Source organism: Terrapene carolina, unplaced genomic scaffold (genome assembly GCF_002925995.2).
Source record: "Terrapene carolina triunguis isolate 2854851 unplaced genomic scaffold, T_m_triunguis-2.0 Scaffold210, whole genome shotgun sequence".
Taxonomy (NCBI): domain Eukaryota; kingdom Metazoa; phylum Chordata; order Testudines; family Emydidae; genus Terrapene; species Terrapene triunguis.
The window spans coordinates 8135776-8155720 of NW_020664561.1; the positions used below are offsets into that span (position 1 = coordinate 8135776).

The window sequence follows — 19945 nt, forward strand, 5'->3', positions numbered from 1 at the left end:
AGATAAACCCCGGGCAGCCCCTCTCGCAAAGGCGGGGGTCCTCCCCAAAGCCCTGTCTGGAGGAGCCCGTCCCGCGCTGATGCCATTGTTGGCGGGTGGGTGCTTCCTGGGACCCGCCCCGCTGGCAGGCAGTGCGGAGAGCCCCCGGGCTGTCGCAACCCAGGAGAGCCCAGTGCTGCCTTAGGTACGTGCATGGCCCCCCGTCAGCTGAGCGCCTTCCAGTGTCACTAATCTCGCTTAATAGATGGGGAACCCAGGCACAGAGGGGCTACGTGACTTGCACCAGGGAGCCCGTGCAAATCAGAGGTCTCCTGAGTATGGAGCAAACCATTGGCCCATGCTTCCTTCTCAAGGACTGAATGCCTTATTAGTCCCCGGATTATCGTGGGTGAAAATCAGGGAAACGTTTCCACCGTGATGCAGTCTTAGAAATAGATGATAAATATCCAGTACATAGTCCTTCAATGAGGGATTTTTGCCTACCTTACATTTTGTATTGGACAGTCTAATTTTAAGTGTCCGGAACAATGTGGCTTCCCGGACTTCTGTTAAGAGACTCCCGCAAAGTCTTTCAGCATAATTTTTCTCTTTCCTAATTTCATCCCATTACTTCTACACGTATCCCCCTTAGTTCTCTCTTAGTGGCCATGGAATAACCTTATTTCTTTATGCCTCTTCTTATGAACCAATCCCTCCAGCTCCCTAGTCATTTTTGTTGATTTCTCTAAATTTCCTCCAGTTTTGTCAATATCTTCTTGGTAATTTGTTCTTCAAAAAAATACTTTATTTCAGGTATGATCACATTAGAGCTGTAGCTTACCTTGCTGTGAAATGATTACCCTGTGCATTTTTACTGGCCTTTCTACAGCTGTGTCCTTTTGCAAACTTGTATCTAATTTGCTTTTATCTTCTATCTTTTTTCCAACTTTTTTCTTCCTTTTAGATAGGGTTTTGGATTATTATTCCCCAGGTGTGTTAGTCTGCATTTTTTTTTTAAATTTAATCTCATGTTGTTGGTTTATTTCTATATATTTACCCTCTTTAAGGGCCTGACCCAAAGGCCACTGAAGTCAATGTCAAGGTGGATTAAGTGGGGTTTGATTCAGACCTTAGGTTCCTTTTCATTATTTTCTCTGCGATCACTGGTATTCACAGTTCCTTCCACCTCAGTGTCATCTGTGACATCATTTTCTTTACTCTCTCCTCCAGATCATTAATGAGGGTATTAAATAAGACTGGACCCAACACTGACTTGTTAAAATCCTCCCCATCGCTCAATACATTGCTATTACCCTTTGTTTATGGTCCTTCAGCCAGTTTTCAGTCCACATGACAGAGTTCCTATTCAAGCCAATTTGAAGTAATTTCAAGAGTGATTCATAAGACAGTATCACATGCTTTAGTAAAAGTCAAATATTAGTGCATCTTCTTCATCCACTAACTATGGGCTAGAGGGGTCGGCAACCTTTCAGAAGTGGTGTGCCGAGTCTTCGTTTATTCACTCTGATTTAAGGTTTCACATGCCAATAATACATCTTAATGTTTTTAGAAGGTCTCTTTCTATAAGTCTATAATATATAACTAAACTATTGTTGTATGTAAAGTAAATAAGGTTTTTAAAATGTTTAAGAAGCTTCATTTAAAATTAAATTAAAATGCAGAGGCCCCCAGACTGGTAGCCAGGACCCGGGCAGTGTGAGTGCCACTGAAAATCAGCTCACGTGCCGCCTTCGGCACATGTGCCATAGGTTGCCTACCCCTGGGCTAGATTGTGACTTGAAGTATGCACTAGCACAGGGGCATGAGGGGGAGACTCCCCTTTCACCCTGCAGAAGCTACCTGGAACTTAAGTGTGCAAAAGTAAACAGGTGCTGTGGTGCCCGTTCACTCATTCTTTGGAGTGAGTGGGCAGAGAAGAATAGGGAATATTGGAGCCTTGAGTCTGCCTCCCCACGTGCTGGCCAACACATCTGAGCCAGGGAGGGCTAAGGCTTCTGGCATAGGCTACTAGTAGATTACTACTCTTGTGCAAGAGGGGAACCAAGAGAAAGTGGTGCTTCCAAGAGATATCTCGGAATCACCTTTCCTCCTGAGGCTGCTTCTGGAGTCATGCAGTTTATGCACTGACCCTCGCCCAGGACTGTGTCATAAAGTACAATCTAGCCCTTTGGGTCTGGAGGTTCCACCACCCTTATTCATGCTGTGTGATAGGCCCACTGAAATCATTTCTACTACTTGCAGAGTCTGGTACTTCACACCATGAGTAAGGGTAACAGAATCTGGCCCTAAATAAGGCCATGTCTACATTATGGGTGCTTTAGTGGCCTAGGGCTTGTCTACACTTGAAACAGCACAGCTGCAGTGCTTCAGTGTTGACACTACCCCCTACACCAATGGGAGGGGTTCTCTCGTCAGCATAGGTAATCAACTTCCCTGAGAGGTGGTAGGCTGGGTTGACAGAATTCTTCTGTTGACCTAGCGCTGTCTACACTAGGGTTTAAGTCGGCTTAACTACGTCGCTCAGGGTGTGGATTTTTCATATCCCTGAGGTACGTAGTTAGGTCAATGTAACTTTTTAGTGTAGACCAGGCCATACATAGCTACAGTGCCATAGCTATGCCTCGGTAACCCCATAGCATAAATGCAAACTGCAGCGATGGAAGGGATTTTTCCATCGTTGTAGGAACTCAACCTTCCTGAACGAAGGTAGGTAGGACAATGGAAGCTTTCTTCCATCCACCTAACTGCGTCTACATTGAGGGTTAGGTGATGGGTTTTTCACATCCCTGAGCACTGTAGTTGTGTTGGCCTAAGTTGTAAGCCTACACCAGGCCTAATACTCTTGTGGGCTGGGCAGAACATCATTGAAACTGATGCACGAAGCAGCAGTCCTTCATTCAGAATAAATGTTAGAAACAATAGGGGCCTCAAACCAGAACACAAGCACACACATGTGAGTCTGCTCAGGACTTAGAATGATGTGGGCGGAGGGTTCTTGTTGGGTATTGTTTGGTGGAGTTATGTGTGTGGGAGAGAGAAGGGAACGGGGAGAAACACCAGAGAAGCAGAGAGAAGGCAGCAAGGAAGCTCCAGAGTCCAGACAAGCACAGTGTGTGGCCCTGAGAAAAGCCTAGAAAGAGTTTTCAAGGTGGGTGCTGCCAAAAAGAATCTTGAAGCTGTGAGCAAAGCTGTTGTTTGATTCCTGCTGTGTCTGGGAAACATGACTTTGTACATACTTTGTAAATAAACTGGATTACATCAGAGAAATACCTGAGCCCATCCTAGTGGAAAAAACCTGCAGGGCCCCAAACTTTGGCCAACCACTCATGTCAAAAGGGGTAACAATACTATCAAAACAAAGGCATCAAAGTTTAGGCCAGATTGTGGCCCATCCTGCAAAAGGGAGTAAGGGAGCAAAAAGTACTCCCTTGCTTCCCTGCATCAGCTTCTCCTTTTCAAGGGGCTGCTATACCTTCCCTCTGCACACGTGGGCAGGAAGAGATGGGGAATAAGCAACCTTAGCACCACTGCTTAGTGTTGGGGGATGTATAGGAATAAAGCTGGGGCAGGGTATGTCCCCCCACCACCACCTGGAGCTGAGGGGACTAGTAGGCACATTGGCCAATATCCTCAAAGGTAATTAGATGCCTAACTCCCATTGAAATCAATTGGAATCAGGCAGTTAAATACTTAGAGGATCTCGAGTCTTGGCCATTTTGACTTCCTCAGTCACAGTCTGCTTCCTGATGTGCTTGTAGGGTAACACAATGCACGGGCCCATATGTGGGGCTTGTGCAAAGCCACAATTGACCCCTTTTGATTTGCAATATCTGTGCTTTATAACTCCAGCTGTTTATTGACAATGCTCAGGTTTTTTTCCTCTTAATATTTGTTCCATAATTCTCATAAGAATAAATATTAAATTTAAGGGATCCTTTCATTTTTTGAACACTGCTATTACATTTACTTTCATCCAGTCTTTCAGTACCTCCCCATTTGTCAAGATTTTTCAAAACTGTATAATCAGTTCATTTGCTGATCCCATTAATACTCAACAATGCAGATAATCAAGACTGGCTGATATTTTATGATTGAATTTTATAAATATTCCATTACCTGCTCTTTATCGTTAGTCTTCATGGGTCTTCCTTCCGCTCCTCATTACTGCACATGTGGGAAGGTGCACTATGAGCCATCCTATGAAATCTAAGATACTGCTAAAGGGAGGATACTGGACTTGTTGACTCACTTAAGGTTGATCCAAAACTCACTGAAGTCAATGGAAAAACTGGTTGACTTCAATGATCTTTGGATCAGACTTGTAGAGAGGTTAGACACATGGGTATAAAACAACAAAATGAGATTCAGATTGGAGAAATGCAACCTAATACACCTGGGGAAAAATAATCCAAAATAACAATCTTTAATGGGACGGAGAAGCATAAAAATCAATTTGTGACAGATATTGCAACTGCATGCAGTATCTTTGGGGACCATATTGTATTACAGTTATGTAATATTGTATTACAGCTTATGTATTACTGTGGGCCAGGGATTGTATACACCTACCGCAGATAGGTTACCATGGCTCCTTCAGGAACCGAAAACAATGGGGGTTATTAAGATGAATCGCTCAGATTGTAACATCTCCAAAGAGGTAGCACCCCTGGGAGAGGCTTGCATATATGGTTCAAACTGGGTTTTCCAGAGACCAATAGACAAAGAAGGGGCTTTTGGTATGAAAAGGCTGCATTTAAACTGACTCAGGGCCTTCTTTCTGATCCAGCAAACAGACAGGACCTTCTGTCCGACAGGGGCCCAAACCTTGTGGAAGGGTGGGAAAGACTTTGGCTGACTAGGGTCCCATAAGACTGACAGGTGAGCTTTGTAAGCTTTTAGCCTGTGTATAGGAAATTGTATTGTTTTTTATATGTAGCACAAACTGGTACCTGAACTTGATTCACTTGCATTTTACCATTCTGGACTGTTTTTGAAAGTTGAAGTAGTGTCTTGCCTAGCATCTCCATTACAAAGAGTTTAGTCCTAGATCCTCTAGGTATTTAGGCACCTAACTTCCATTGATTTCAATGAGAGTTAGGTACCTAAATACCGTTGAGGATTTGGATCTTAGTTCTTGGGGAAAGACAATATATATATATATTTTCTATGAAATATATATATTTTCTATGAAAGAAGGAGCTCTTGTTATACTGGGCAGGTCTACACTTAAAACGCTGCAGCTACTATACCAACAGTACAGCTTCTCCCATCCGTGTAGTTGATCCACCTCCGCAACAGGTGGTAGCTATGTCGATGGGAGAAGCCCTCCCATCAACATAGTGCTGTCTACATCAGGGGTTAGGTAGGCATCACTGCGTTACTCAGGGGTGTGGATTTTTCACACTCCTGAGTGACGTAGTTATACCAATGTAAGTTTGTAGTGAAGACCTGGCCTTGCTTACATACAACTTTTTTAAGACAAAGGGGACACTGAAAGATAACTTTAGGCTGGGATAGAGCCTTTATTCTGATATGCCATAGGTAATATTTCTGTATTTTGTAACATAAGCTTTGTGCTGGCTTGGCCTAGTTTTTCATAGTATCCTAACAAGACAGGATCCTATCTTTTTATTCATGGTTTTCTCAATTTCTTTTATATGCCAAAAAATCCCTGCTTTTAAGACAGGGATTGGACTGTGGATACTAATAGGTGAGGAAGTTCAATGATGGGCATCTGGGAGAGAAACTGAACTCTGACCTTAGAGAAGGTAGAATTTGGTGCAGGTCTGTGTGGGCACAAGGAGAGCAAAATGACCTGAAGATACTAGACATAGTTACAGAGATGGCTACAATGGGGGAAATGGAGCTAAGACTCAGAACCTCAAATGTATTTAGGTGCCTAATTTCCATTGAAAGCAATGGAAACTAGGCTCTTAAATACCTTTGAGGATCTGGGCCTAAATAATGCCCGGAGCACTGAAGTGCTGTTGCACTGTTGTATTGTTTGTTACAAACTTTTGATGGTTCCTTGTGCCTGGCACTATGCCCCCAATCACAGCTTTAAAGTTGGTATGGGGTCATGGGAATCCCATTGGAAATCACCATTGCAGGAATCTCTCATTTGTTTCTCTGCCTATAGAACTTCCTTACTTGGCACTAGCAGAAGTAGAGCACAACTGGTGCTGAGGTGGGACCCTCTGACATTACAAGAAACACTCTGCAGGGATGTGGGGACAGGAGAGATGGCACTGATGAACAGATGACTCCAGTTCCTCTCAGTGCTTCCTTCTCTCACAATTCGTATCCTGAGTGGTCAGTGCTAGAATTTGGGTCCTGATCGTGCTTAAGTTTATTCATGTGTGTAAAGTTAAGTGCATACATTATGCACATAAGTGCTTGGATCAGGGCTGTGGGGGGGGATAGGGTGATGAACCTAGGATGGATGACATTTGAGTTCCCATCATGAGCAATACTGTGGTTCAACCCAAGTAGCATTCCAGTGGAGGCTGATTTGAATCTCTGGAAATTGCTTGGGGAAATTCATAGCTAAAAGGGCTGCTCTGAACTGATTTAGGGTAAAGAGAATGAATTCGTCAAATGCATTCAGTGTAAAATCAGGGTGTCCTCCCTGGGCAGCTTCCCCTGGAAATGAAAGGGGCCCAGCCCTGGGGTGAAGTGAGCGAAGTAGGATATTTGGAAGATTTAGAGGCATAACACAACTCACAGTGCGGTCAATCTGGAGCAGAGGGCCTCGGTGCTAGAGAGAGTTAACTGAGCACAGGTGTTGTAGGAGGCGTTTCTGGACACGTTTCGCTTTGTCCTCCGTCCTCAGCAACAGCTGGAGGAGACAGTGGGCGGAAGGGGGATGGATGCTGGGTCTCTGCGGCTCCAGAGCCCCAGCCAGTTTGCAAACCCAAGCATCAGCCCGGGTGGTGGGAGCATGTGCAGCTGTAGCAGGCACCTGGCAGGGAGCCGCACGCTGGGGATGTGAACCAGGCGGGGAGGAAGGCCTTTCCTTGACTCATCAGATAAATCCAGCCCCCCAAGGCGCCTGGTGAGCCGGAGACTGAGCAGCGGCAGCAGCATGGCAGGGGATAGTGAGCAGAGCCTGCAGGAGCACGAGCAGCCTGGCGGTGGGGAGCCCTTCCTGATCGGGGTCAGCGGCGGCACAGCCAGCGGCAAGGTGAGCGGGGGAGCGCGGAGCCGGGGGTGGCTGGTCCCCGCGTGGGTGCATGGGGAGCCCAGCGCAGCGGACACATGGCGGCGGCTGCTGTAGCGGGTGGGCGGCTGGGTGCTAGCCGAGACCCTGCTGGAGAGCCCCCGGCCCCCTCCGGGCTGTAAGAACACGTGTGCGCGGGGAAGGGGGGGGGCGTGTTGTTGCCGCGATGGGGTGCGGCTCCTAGCGAGGCGTTGGGTGGGAGGGAGGCCGCCCGGGTCCCCCTCCTGCACTGCACTGCTCCGCTCCGGCGGGCTGCGGGGAGGCAGGGCGGCTGCTGACTGGCAGCGCGGCTTTGTAACACATTGTCTGGTCGCAGCCAGCCCGCCCTGGGGAGCGAGCTCGGCTCTGCTGTGTGGGTGCCTCCGCTTTCCGCGAAGCGGCTGCTTCCTGCCCTGTGTTCTCTCTCTCTGCCAGACACAAAGGCCTGATCCCCGGGCAGGTGGCACTCAGCGGCTTTGGCGGGCGCCCTCCTGATTGACACCCCTGCCACTCAGCTCCGGCCCCAGGGGGAGCAGGTGTCTGTGTGGCAGTTGTGCCGAGGTGGGGGATCGGCACAGATGGGTCCTGCTGGCTTTTGTGATCCTGTAAAGATCTCTCTAAACGGTTACCCCGTTTCTAACTCCTTCAACCTCCTTGCTCCTTCTCCCCCCCCCCCCTTTCTGCCTTGGTGGTGACGCTGCTCCGTGCCGGGGTGACTCAGTGCTGCACGGATGGCTCGGCTGAATGGGGGTCAGATAAGTGTCTTGTTCCCCAGTCCCTCCTGGGGCTGTCTAGCTTCCCCTCCTCTGACTCTGATCGAAGCTATGTAATGTGGCGGAATCACTGGGGTTCCGTCAGCCTGCCTGGAAGCAGGCGAATAGGAGCTGTTGTGAGAGAGCTTGGAAGTGGCAGTTGTGCCATTGTGTTAACTGCTCCTACTGGAGATGCACCTGCGCTCCTAGACTGGGGAGAAAGAAAATATAAACTAGAGGCACAGACAACTCTCTTATCAGAGGGTAGAGTTGAAAAAATAGTAGCTGTTGAATATAACTTGAGTAGTATTTTTACCATGACTAAACTTGTCCACTTTTAATAAAGTGAGATAAGAGCAGCTATTCCGAACTGTTTTCTTTATTCGTTATTAATGAAGTTCCCCAGACCCCCAGTTGTCTATGCCCATGCGTACAAGCACTCCTAGAAAAGCTGGTCCTAGGATTTTATACCTGTCTCTTAGAGAAAGGAGCTTAGATCCTCGCTTTCTTCTCCACACTAATATTAAACTTGTCAGTGTAATCCATAAGAGCATAACAGCTTTAAAGCAACACCAGTTTCATTCTGTCTACAGACCCCCCCCCCCCCTTGCTGGCTTTTGTGATCTTTACAGGATCACAAAAGCCAGCAGGACCCCCTGACTTGACTCATGCTCTGGCCCTCTTTAGCTCAGTGCAGGACTGGAGCTGTAATTATTGCACACTAGTTTTTATGTGTGTGACTCTGTCTGTGTACTACGCCATCCCCAGAGTCCTCTGGTAACTTTAGTGGTTTTACAATTGTGCTTTCCTTGAATGTATTTAATGTGTATGAAAGACTCAGACAAATAGGGGAAACGGTGAAACTGGCTATACACAGACAATAACATGGATGGAGGAGGGAAAGGACAAATATTTGCCCCTCTCTAATCCCTTACTGTTCCAGTAATCTGAAGTGTTGATTAGAATGATAGTGAGTAACAGATTATTTTTCAGAAAGATGTGTGTCTGATGGGAGGGCATGGGGGTGTTTTGTTGACCCAGATTGGTAGCAGGTGTTGGAATCCTACTGGGAGATGCTGACTCATAATGGCAGATGTGACTCTCTAACTCCACCCTGGGTGTAAGGCAGTGTAGGAGAGTTCCTCTGGACACAGAACTGGGGCTAGGCGAAAACTCTAGGAACTGCCAAACTCTAGGGAGTTAGCTTGGGCTGAAGTTTATGGTGAGTTTGTTGTCTGAATTACCAGTAGAGGCAAACCCCGGCAAAGGGTTGCTCTACATTTTGTCTTTCTGTTCAGAGGGGGGATGGAATTTCCTCCAGCATATGGTGTCCATTTAAAAAGTATTCCAGGTGAACACGCTCATGTTCATAGGTGGGAGTGCACCTGAGATCTTCTTCGTTACGGGGAGCACTAAATGCCTGGCTGCAGCCGGAGGAGCATAGGGCTATGTGCACTCAGTTTTTTCTAAAGATGACTTAAAAAAAAAAAAAACCCCAAAAAACACCAGGCCTTCACTGCAGTGATGGGGGTGGCCTTTATCTGTTCTCTCGCTTGTTGAAAACACACATGTGCCTGCTCCCCAATGAAAAAATCCCCATAGAAGGTGGAGAGTGTGTGTGGAAATCTCTATCTGGGAACCAACGCTGAATTGTTCTTACACTATGTTTTCTGGTGACTCAAGTATTCTGGGCTCATGTGAGGCCTTTTGTGTGTGGGCCTAACTCTGCATAGCTGTCTCAGTAACATTGTGTCTGTCGCTGCTGAAATGCTGTCTCGGAGCAGTTTATTGAACCCACAAGGTAAGGCCAGGGATTACAGTCCAATAGGGCACAGTTGTTCTCCGCTTCAAAGTGAAACATGCTTAGCAGCAGTAGTAGGCTCTCCTGTAAAACAGGGAAGAGGTTCTTTATTGTCAGGGTGGTGTACTGATGGCTTTTCCTTTCTCAGCTTTGATTTCCCCTCTGCAATGATTGCTTGCTGCCAAAACACACACACTGTGCAATGCTGCCCTTTAAAAGGAACTCAACAGATCAGTGCAAACTTCATAGCCAGCTCTCTTGTAGTCCATTCTTAACTTGCTATGCTCAAGCAGAAGCAGCAGGAAGAGATTATTGGTGCTTGTGCTTCTAGTATCCCAAACTGGTGTATTATAGTTTAATGTGGCTCGTGATGCAGCAAAGGGAGAACGTACTTGGTGGCAGAGGTAAGGCAAGGTGTGTATGCAGCTGTGACAACAGGGATCTGCCCAGCTGGTTCCTGGCAAGGCCTCCAATTTTTGGTGATAGTCTTGATTGCTATAATAGAAGGCAAATGGGTCCTTGGAAGAACAAAGAATGCTGTACATCTATGGTGATATGCACCACACTGAGCCCAGGCAAGGGGTTCCCTGCAGCAGGGCAAGTAAACTTTCCTGAATGTCCTGTGGCTAGCAGTATGGCTGACTATCAGTTCTTAAGGTCCACATGTGCTGGCCCTGGTTAGAAGCAGAGAGGATTGTGGCAGGGGGGAGACAGATATATTTTCCTATTCCAAAGCTGCAAATCCATCTAACTCTCAGCAAAACTGTGGACTGTTGCAACACACTCAGTTGACAACACACCAGAGTGAAGATAACAGGGGATGCTTTCCTCGCAAGGCGCGCATGCAAAAAAGCCCGCCCTGCCGCTGTTGTTGAGTCAGAGATGGGTAAAACTCTTGCTGGTGGCCACACTGACACTTTTTTCCTAAAATACTTAATTAACTTTAGGAGAAATAAATATGCATGTATATACATCCAGATAATTGTAATTTATTTAGGTAGGGTTTTTTTGCAGACTCGATAATAAAAATAATGCTGTGAAAAGTGATATTTGTATGTTTGTTAATATCACTTTTTATAGTAAGTCCTGGCAAGCTAAGACCTGGATGGAGGGGTGGGGGGTGAGGCGGCGGAGGCCAGGGAGGATGGATGGAGGGGTGAGGCAGCAGAGGCCAGGGGCGATGGATGGGGGGCCCTGCCACTGCATGGTCAGAGGTGTGGGTTGGTGCCTGGGGCTGGGGATCAGCACCCTGGGCCAGCACCTACTGGAACCCAGAGTTCATGCCCGCAGTTGCGTGGCTAGGGCCAGGGATTGGCGGCCAGGGATTGGCATCCAATGCCACGCAGCTGGGTGTTGGCACCCAGAGGCAGCACCTGCTGCTGTGTGACCGGGGCTGAGGGTCGGCACCCAGGGTTGGCGCCTGGGGTCTGTGCCAGCTGCTGCTGCACAGCCAGGGCTAGGAGTCTGTCCTGGGCCAGCACCCGCCAAAGCCTGCTGCTGCACGACCAGGACTGGAGGTCGGTGTCTAAGGCCAGCACCTGCCAGAGCCTGGGGTTGGTGCCTGCTGCTGCGTGACCGGGGCTGGGGATCTGCACTCGGGGCTGGTGTCTGGGGATGGGTGCCCAGGGCCAGCACCTGCCGGAACCCAGGGTCGACAGCCAGGGCTGGGGGTCAGAGCGCACGGCCGGGGATTGGCTGATGCTGAGTTTGGGGCTGGCGCTTGAGGTCTGTGCCTGCTGCCCCAGGGCTAGGGGTCGGCATCCAGAGACAGCACCTGCCAGAGCCCAAGTCCAGCGCTGGGCATCTGCACCCAAGGCTGGCAGCCTCTGGAGCTCAAGGTCAGCGCCTGGAGCCCGCACCCAGAGTCAGTGACTAGGGCTGGGGGTCAGAGTGCACAGACAGGGGTCAGTGCCTGGGGCCAGCGGCTGCTGGTGGGATTAGGGGTCAGCACCACATGGCCAGAGCCAGGGATTGGAGCCTGCTGCTGCGTGGCCAGGGCTTGGAGTCTGAAGCCCCAGGGCTGGAGCCCTAGTTTGCAGCCAGACTCCACAAGTCTCTGCCACCCAACCACCCCAGGGCTCAAGTCTGAGCCCAATTAAGCTTAATCTGCAGCAAGGGAGATTTAGGTTAGATATTAGGAAAAACTTTCTAACTATCGGGTAGTTAAGCTCTGGAACAGGCTTCCAAGGGAGGCTGTGTAATCCCCAGCATGGGAGGTTTCTAAGAACAGGTTAGACAAACACCCTGTTAGAGAGGATCTAGGCAGACTGCTTCAGCATAGAGGGCTGGACTTGATGACCTCTTGAGTCCCTTCCGGCTGGCTCAATGTCTTGTGGGGCATGATCACAGAAGTGTTGGGTTGGAAGATTTTTAGGCAGGGTTACTGGGTGGGATGGGGGGGGAGGAGGGAGTGTTTGGAATGGACCGTACATTTAACTGGCTTATCCCTCTCCCCTCCAGCTGCAGAATTGGAGCCCAGTTGCCTGTGCTGAGGTCTGTACATAGATGCCACTGTTTAGAAAAGACTTTGCCAAGGAACATCTGTCAAAATAAACTCTGGTTCTGGGGGCAGCTTGGTCCCAGGGCACTCAAGGGTTGTATGCCCCTTCTGATGAGTTTTAGGGTTTGGGCAAGATGTTACAAATATTCATTACATGCTGCAACTCCTATATTTCTGTGTGGTAGGTCAGGACTATCCCCATTGTACAGATCGGGAAACTGAGGTGTAATTTAAGACTACTCAAATATGGGTGAGTAAAATTGGGGCCCTCAACTGTGGCTTTGTTTTGCTCAGAGGTACTGAGTAGCCACAGCTTCCTGGCACATGAATCCAAATGTGGATTTTGAACGTGGCCAGCTAGCAGTGTGTGCCTTGCTGCAGTAGTTGGAGCTGGAGGGTAGCATCTGTGTCTGTCTTTCCTGGCTAGAGAGCAGGAAATCCTCGTGGATGCCTCCCCCATTGTTTCTGACAGCCCTTAAAATTCATTAAGAAAAATGAAATAGGCTCCCGAGCCCACACTGTGCAGCCATCCCTTCTGGTGCCTGATAGAAGCAGGCTGCTGGAAGGCAAACGCAGCTTGTATGTGCTCTGATCTTCACCCTTAAAGGGTCAGTTGAAGAGAAATGGGTGTGGGGGTGGGCCCCGCATTCCACCCTCAATCTTCTAAACGATAATAAAGGTGGAGGCGTGGCTAGCTCAGTCACGGGCCACACTTCACAACTAGTGTTTAACTTCATGCTGCTGAATGCATGGGGTGCCTAGTGAGCTGATTGCAAAGGGGGAGAATAATCCCACTAGAGGGAGAGATGGAGAGCGTCTGACCAACATGTTCCCAGAACTCCTCCACTTCCAGTGCCAGAGCATAGCTGTACAGATGGACCCTCAAAGATGCCATTCCCTATATGCCTTACCATGTTCTGTAGGATCAGCAGGCCTGGCAAGAGCCAATTATTGCTTGAACTTAGAGAGGCCAGAAGTTACCGCCCAGTGTTCCTCTGTGTGACATCAATTCTCTCTCACTTCCTGGAGTGGGGAGATAAGGAGCTTTAGCTTAACTGAGCCTGGAACTTTCTTCCTTTGTCTGACTCCAACTATGGGAACCCTATCTCCCCTCCTGCATCAGCTGGGCAAATAGTCTGACTACAATGGAGCTACACTGCCTGACGCCAGCTGAGGCTCTGCCCCTGTGTGAGACAGAGGGCTAATTCACAAATGGAAAGGCCATGGGAAAGTTGCAAGAAGAACCCGAAGGGGTTGCTGGCTGATGGCTCTGCCCATAGCATATTGCTGACTCCCGACAGAGTGATTCTCAGAGTTGGAATGTCAATATTGATGGGCAGCAATCTAACTAGGAGAGAGAGAACAGGAAGAGAAGGTGGAGGGGTGATGATCTGTGTGGCAAGTGTTTATGAAAGCAGTGGGATACAGCTTGATAAGCCAGAGTGGGATGTTGAAACAGTGCTGGGGAAGGAGGCAAGGAATGGGAAAACAAAGGAGCGGTGATGGCAAGTAACTGGTGATGGTTGGAGTCAGGAAACACTCTGTCCCACAGTGTGGGATGCTTGCAGGGTCAGAGGCTCTAGTTGAATTCTGTTTTCAATGAGAGAGTCTGGATAAGTGAATATCCATTGATAAGATCTACAGGAATTAAATATCCTGCTTCTGGGTGTCAGCTGTCCATTGCAGAGGTCAGGAAGGGAAGCCACATCCCACCTATAAAGCACCATTGGCCAACAGAATCATTAAGTGAGGTGGGAGTAGGTTGCATAGCTGCCTGTGTGCTCTCTCAACCCCCAGCCCCAATTAAATTAGCTACTCTCTTATTAGATTTCTCCCCCCAAGCCTGAATTTTTTTACTTTTCATAATAAAAACACAAAACCTGAAGTTTCCTAAATGCTGCTGTTCTAGCTGAGCTCTGGGGAACTCCAGAAATTAGCTCTATCTATATACAGGGAGGCTGAGCTTCAGAAACTTAAGTGGTGACTCCTATCCTGGCTTCTTGTCAGGCCCCCTGCTGCAGAGGTGACTAGTGAATTAGAGCTCTGCAGGACAGAGGCTGGTGAGAACGTTAGCTCCGCCAGCCCCTGGACTCTGATGAGGTGAGGGCTGAGCTATCCACAGAACAGTTCAAACAGCCCACGTCTCTAGAGCTGAACCAGTTATAAGCTGTTTATCCGTTCACTCTGTACAGCTCCTGTGGCTAGAGAGTCCTCCAAGCACTGGTCCATAGTGCACTGCTCATAGCAGAAGGAGCCCATCTGGGCTTGGAGGGGGAAGGGACATGGGGCTGTCAAATCTGCTCATCTGTTCTCCAGGTGAAGGTCCCCCCTACCCACCCACCCCCACAGACTTTCCTCCCATTGGCCTCTGATGATGCCCCTGGCTTCAACTCCACCTCCTGAGCCAACAATCCAACTGTGGAACATCTGACTTAATGGAGGGGATGAGAGGGTGTAGGCTGCAGCATGGCCACGGGCATTTTTAGGGGTGTATGTTAGTGCTGAGAAGCTCCACTAATACCCCTCTTTGCTGCTTTAAAGCACTTGGAGCTGGTGATCCAACTGGCATTTCCAGCTGGCACTCTAGGGCGGGATTTCTGGCTCACAGAGTGTATAGCTGGAAGCAGGGGCATTATTTGTGGCTTAGGGATGGAAATGGGGGGGAGGGAGGTCCGTCTGAGGAGGAGAGAAGGGAATGTCTGCTGGCAAACTAGGAGGCTAGCTGAGTCAGTAGTGGGAGGAGTGGAGCAATAGCTCCTGATTGTTCCTCTGAGGCCTGCAAGCCAATGCAGTGTGTTGGTACATTGTGGATTAGGTACCCAGCTAACTGCCTTAGGCAAGCACTAGTATGGTTATGTGGCTGCCTAAACAGGTGAAGTTTTGCAGGCATCTGCCCACTTTCTGTAACTAATCTAAGTTCAAACTGGTCAGGACTCCAGTGAGGCAGCCTGCTAGTGACACAGCCAAGTGCTGCTGTATGGGACTGAGGCCACAACTTAAAGTTAGGGGCTCCCTCGCTTTTCCCAGAGGTGCTTTGCCGCTGCAGCTAACAGGGACTTCAGTGCATGTATGATGGGGTCCAATGCAGCTCTCCTCTCTGTCCTGTTAGTTCAGTTTTAAATCTCCAAACCTGTTTGGAGTAAAGCTGCTCCTCTCTACACCCATACTCTGCCACCTCCTTACTTTCCTCTATTCCGACGCTCCCGTGCCACTTGCCTCCCTGATGAGTCAGTTGGGAAACAGTGGTAGGGATGGAGCTGGGGATGGCTTCCACCAGCCACATGTCTACTCCCCCAGCTGCTGGGACCCTCCCCAGACTAGCTTAATCTCCAATCCAAACAACCTGAGCTTGGGCACCCGAGAGGGTGATTTTTTTCAGACATCTTCCCTACAGAGCAAGTTGGGATCCCCAGCAGCTCCTCCCTGAAACCCATCCCCAGCTCCATGGCTCTTCGTTCTGGTCTGCTCCCTCTGTCGGTGTGAAGGTGTGAGATGTCAGCCAGAGCCATGGACTGAGCTGCTCATTCAACAGCTCCCTTAGCCTCTGTGCCAAGAGGCACCAGGATGTGCTTTCTGCTGCTCCTCCGAGCCCTGCTTGCTCTCAGAGAAAGGCCCTCGTGTTTTCTGGCTGGTGCAGAATCAGCTACTTTCTATTGGGCTTTATTTAGAGTGTTAAAACAAACTTCTGTAGAGATTTTTTTTTCCCCAATGAGAGCCTGATTTCTCCCCTCGCTGGCGTAACAGAATTCAGCAGGACTTCCCTGTGTGAGTGAGGGGAGAATAGAGCTTGTTGGCTTTTGTCCCACAAACACCACTCTTGGAGCCAGTTTGAGTGCAGCTCCTGAGCCTCTGCTGCTCCTTGTAGGCCTCCTCAGCTGCTCTTTAGTGAGGGCAGACCCTGAGTCACATTGGCTGTCACTGCTGCTAATGGGAACCCCGTGGGAAGCAGTGCAAGTGACCTGGATCAGGTTGGTTCATGCTGCTGCCTAGGGAAAGCTCAGAGTGGCCCCTGGAGCTACTCCTAGAATGAGAGACAAGACAGGCTGGAGGAAGAGTAGGATAGTGGAGACTCAGGGCAGCTAGGAGGTTTTGAGCTGGTTGGGAGTACAGGTCTGGGACGCAGAGAGAGAGTACCCCTTCTCCCTCCCAGCAGCTAGAAGGCGCAAGGGGGAATGAGAGGGCAGGTGGATTCACACCTATTAGCTAAATAAATGAGCAATAAGCCATAAAACAATGGCCTTAGAAAAGGATCCAGGGGCAGCACTCAGATGGCTTTGGGATGTCTCAAGAGGACAGATGAGCTCTCTGCTCCTTGGCTGAGGAGCAAAGCATCAGATGAGGATGGGAATGTCTCCCGCCTGAGCTTGCAGCCTCCTGCTCCCTGCCACCCAAGGCAGGCTTCTCCTCAGTCTGCAAGTCTCCTGCTCAGAGTAGTCTCCATTTGCATCAGACTCTCTTCTTTCATTTTCCCCCTTGCTACATCGCCTGAAGTCATCAGTCTGCGCCAGAATCGTCCAGCTACTGGGCCAGAATGAAGTGGATTATCGCCAGAAGCAGGTGGTGATACTGAGTCAAGACAGCTTCTATCGGGTCCTTACCTCTGAGCAGAAGTCCAAGGCACTCAAGGGCCAGTTCAACTTTGACCACCCAGGTGAATGGAGCCTGATCCTTGGGAGGAGGTGTTGGGCTGTGTAGGGCTTCAGTGACACCTCTCCTGATCTGAGTCGTTCCTTTAATTCCACTGGCACAGAACCTCTTGGTAATGCCGGGGACCCAGCTTCTTGCTCCACTGCATTAATGTGGGGTGGACGGGTAGTGATGCAGTGCACTGGCTTGCTTGGGACCGGCTGTCATATCCTGGTTAGGTTCCTAGTGAAGTGAACCTGGGTCTTGTCCTTATCCCAAGAGATGGCTGCACCATCCTATAACATTATTTGCACTTCTACAGCCGGTTTCATCCTGAAGATCCTAAAGCGCTCTACAGACTCTATGCAAACCGCACCACTGAAAAGCAGCTGCCTGTGGGTTGACGTGCTCAGCGCACTGCCCAGCCAGAGGGAACACTCTGCCCAAGGAGAGTAGGGTTAAAACATCTCCTTAAAGGCTGGAATTTTAAGACTTACCCCAACTCCAAGAAGGTGCTAGTAGAGCTGACTCAGCCTTCTGCCCTTTCCAGGCAGATCACTGATTGGCATGTAATGATGGTGGGGCAGGGGAGTATCTCAAACTGGTGCTTGATTTCCCCTAAGCCCTCCGCTCCTGGAAGGTACCCTACTGAGCAGGATCTATCCCGAAAACAAACTAGGGCTAAATACAAAGGAAACCCAATTCCTGTTACTACAACAGAGATTCTTTCAACTGCTTAATGGGCTGGTGGGAAATTCCAGAACCGCCTCACCCAAAACCCAGCTGCCTTGGGCAGCGGGCTGCCTTGCTAACAGAGCCCTTTCTGTGAAGCTGTGGGAGGGAGCTGTTCAGGGATAAAAGGCCGCTCTAGTCTTTGAGGGGCTGAGGTTCGGGAGGAGATTCACTCTTTAGTCTTGGCTTTAAACAAAATCAGTACAAAGATTGTATTGATCTTCCAGGGCTGGATCCTCAGCTGGTGTAAAGCAGCATAGCCCCACTGATTTCAGTGGAGTTCTGCCTCTTTCCAACAGCTGGGATCTGGCCCAATAGCACTCAGGCCTTGAGGCAGCATGAATCTGCCTGCCTGCGCTCCTCCATGTCTAGCTTAGCCGGGACTCTGTCTAGGTTGAAATACCAGGATGTATGGAGGCAGAGGTTGGCAGGCAGCCTTCATAACAGCTTGTCTCTCCTTAGATGCCTTTGACAACGAGCTCATCGTCAAAACGCTCAAAGAGATCATGGAAGGGAAGACAGTCCAGATTCCTGTCTATGACTTTGTTTCCCATTCCAGGTAAGACACTACTCCTGCCTTGCTCTGCACCTGCTGCTCTGATTCGGGAGAATGGGATACAGCTCTGCCCATCCTCATTTGCAGCACCCTCCCTCCCCTGACACCCCAGGCAATGATCTCTTGAGCAGAAACTACCAATATGGGCTATTTCTGGAGAAGGTATCTTTATTTTGCCAGCTCTTGTATGCGCTTTATATCACCCAAATGCTTGAGCTGAATAGCCCACCCCAAAAACACCCTAGGTTACAAAATCAAGCACTCAAATAAAAAAATGCCAGAATGTAGGTTATCCACTCAACCTAAACTCTGTGTTACGGTACAATCACGTGCTATTTCCCACAGGACCTCTGCTTCATAAAGTGCTCGGGGAATGCAGCAGGGTTGCATGGCAAATGGAGCTGTTGTCTGCAGGACACCTGCCTCCTCCGCTGGAGAAACTCGAAGGGATGTCTGTAAAGTTCCTGTGGGTGGGTCCCTGAGCATGATTAATTAGTTTGACTCTTGCATGCAGCAGCTGCCTGAGGGAGATAGACGTGCACATGGTGGTGGCAGCGAGGGGGAAGGTCTAGCCTGCTCCCTCCTTTCACCATGTTTTAGGGAAGAGTGTCCATAGCTTTTGGATTCCCTGGTTAAGCTTTGCCATAGTGGGATGGGGTGGAGTGGGGAAAGCTGGGTCAAGAAGCCACCAGCCCCAACACTCCTCCCATCAGGGCAGCTCTTCCTCTTGCACTGCCTCTTGTTCTGACATGCCTTTCTCGTGCATGGCAGGAAGGAGGAGACGGTAACTGTGTACCCAGCTGACGTGGTCCTCTTCGAGGGCATCCTGGCCTTTTACACCCAGGAGGTCCGGGATCTCTTCCGGATGAAGCTGTTTGTGGACACGGACGCAGACACCCGGCTGTCCCGCAGAGGTGAGGGCGCATAGCCAGGTAGAAAGATGCTACCTGGTGCATAACTGACTTGGGGAGCTTGCTTCTGTGAGACATTGAAGGCAAAGAGATTCTGAAGCAGGATTGGTCTGTTGGATCGATGGAAGGGCATCTTCTGTGACGCCTAGCTAGACAGAAATGGCAAGGGCACTTGGCCTTCATGGTCCAGGGTATTAGATCAACCCCCAGTCGGCATCAGGAAACACTTGCCCTGTATCCCAAGTGGTAGTGGGTTATGTGGGTTTTATGCTTCCTGAAGCTGCTGGCTTTGGTGAGCATGAGTGACAGGATTCCAGACCAGATGTTCAGTTCTGTTGTGGCAGCTCCTCTGAGAGAGCTGTGCCTAGCTGCAGTGGCCCTACAGATTCCTTTCAGTGCAGACGGCTGGAATGCCAGTTCTCCGCCAGTCATGGGGTGCCAAAAGCAGCGGTACGGCAAAGCTGTTTAAAGACTAGTTCCAAGTCAATGCCTGTTGTGTAGGAGAGGGCATGGCAGGTGGGGATGGGCTGTGTAAGCTCAGGGAGTGCCTATAGGAAGGTAGTCTCTGCAGATACTTCTCATGCTCTGGGTGGATAAGGGGCTGTCTCTAAGGGCCTGCACTAACAGTCTCTCCTTACAATATGATGGCTAATGCCACTGCATCCTGGAACTCCTCACCTGCCTTGTGCTCGTTGGGAGCAGAGGGTTTCGGGGTTGCTTCCAAAATTGATTTCCTTGGGTGCAGTGTTTTCTGGGAGCTGAAGGGCCTGCCTGGCAGGATTCCCGTGGCCCTGTCGGCTCTGGCTATGAACGCTGGCCAAGAACTGACAGTGTGGTGGGCATGGCATGGCAGTTCAGGGTTGGGAATG

The 19945-nt window shown here is 49.5% G+C and overlaps 1 protein-coding gene across 3 annotated transcripts in view; it reads left to right on the forward strand.

Annotated features, from left to right (window-relative positions):
* The first annotated feature begins 14 nt into the window (after nucleotides 1-14).
* LOC112107406 (uridine-cytidine kinase 2) overlaps nucleotides 15-19945 on the forward strand; it is a 35983-nt gene continuing 16052 nt past the window's right edge. Inside the window, exons 1-7 of one of the 3 annotated variants that reach the window (XM_026655394.2) lie at nucleotides 15-184; nucleotides 4787-4878; nucleotides 6140-6300; nucleotides 7039-7183; nucleotides 16743-16902; nucleotides 18072-18168; nucleotides 18937-19079. In XM_026655394.2, the coding sequence (XP_026511179.1) occupies nucleotides 6260-6300; nucleotides 7039-7183; nucleotides 16743-16902; nucleotides 18072-18168; nucleotides 18937-19079 (586 nt within the window). In that variant the 5' untranslated portion in view covers nucleotides 15-184; nucleotides 4787-4878; nucleotides 6140-6259. Of the gene's footprint in view, nucleotides 185-4786; nucleotides 4879-6139; nucleotides 6301-6938; nucleotides 7184-16742; nucleotides 16903-18071; nucleotides 18169-18936; nucleotides 19080-19945 lie in introns of those variants that run through there. The other 2 variants (XM_026655395.2, XM_029912341.1) reach the window with 2 other exon arrangements.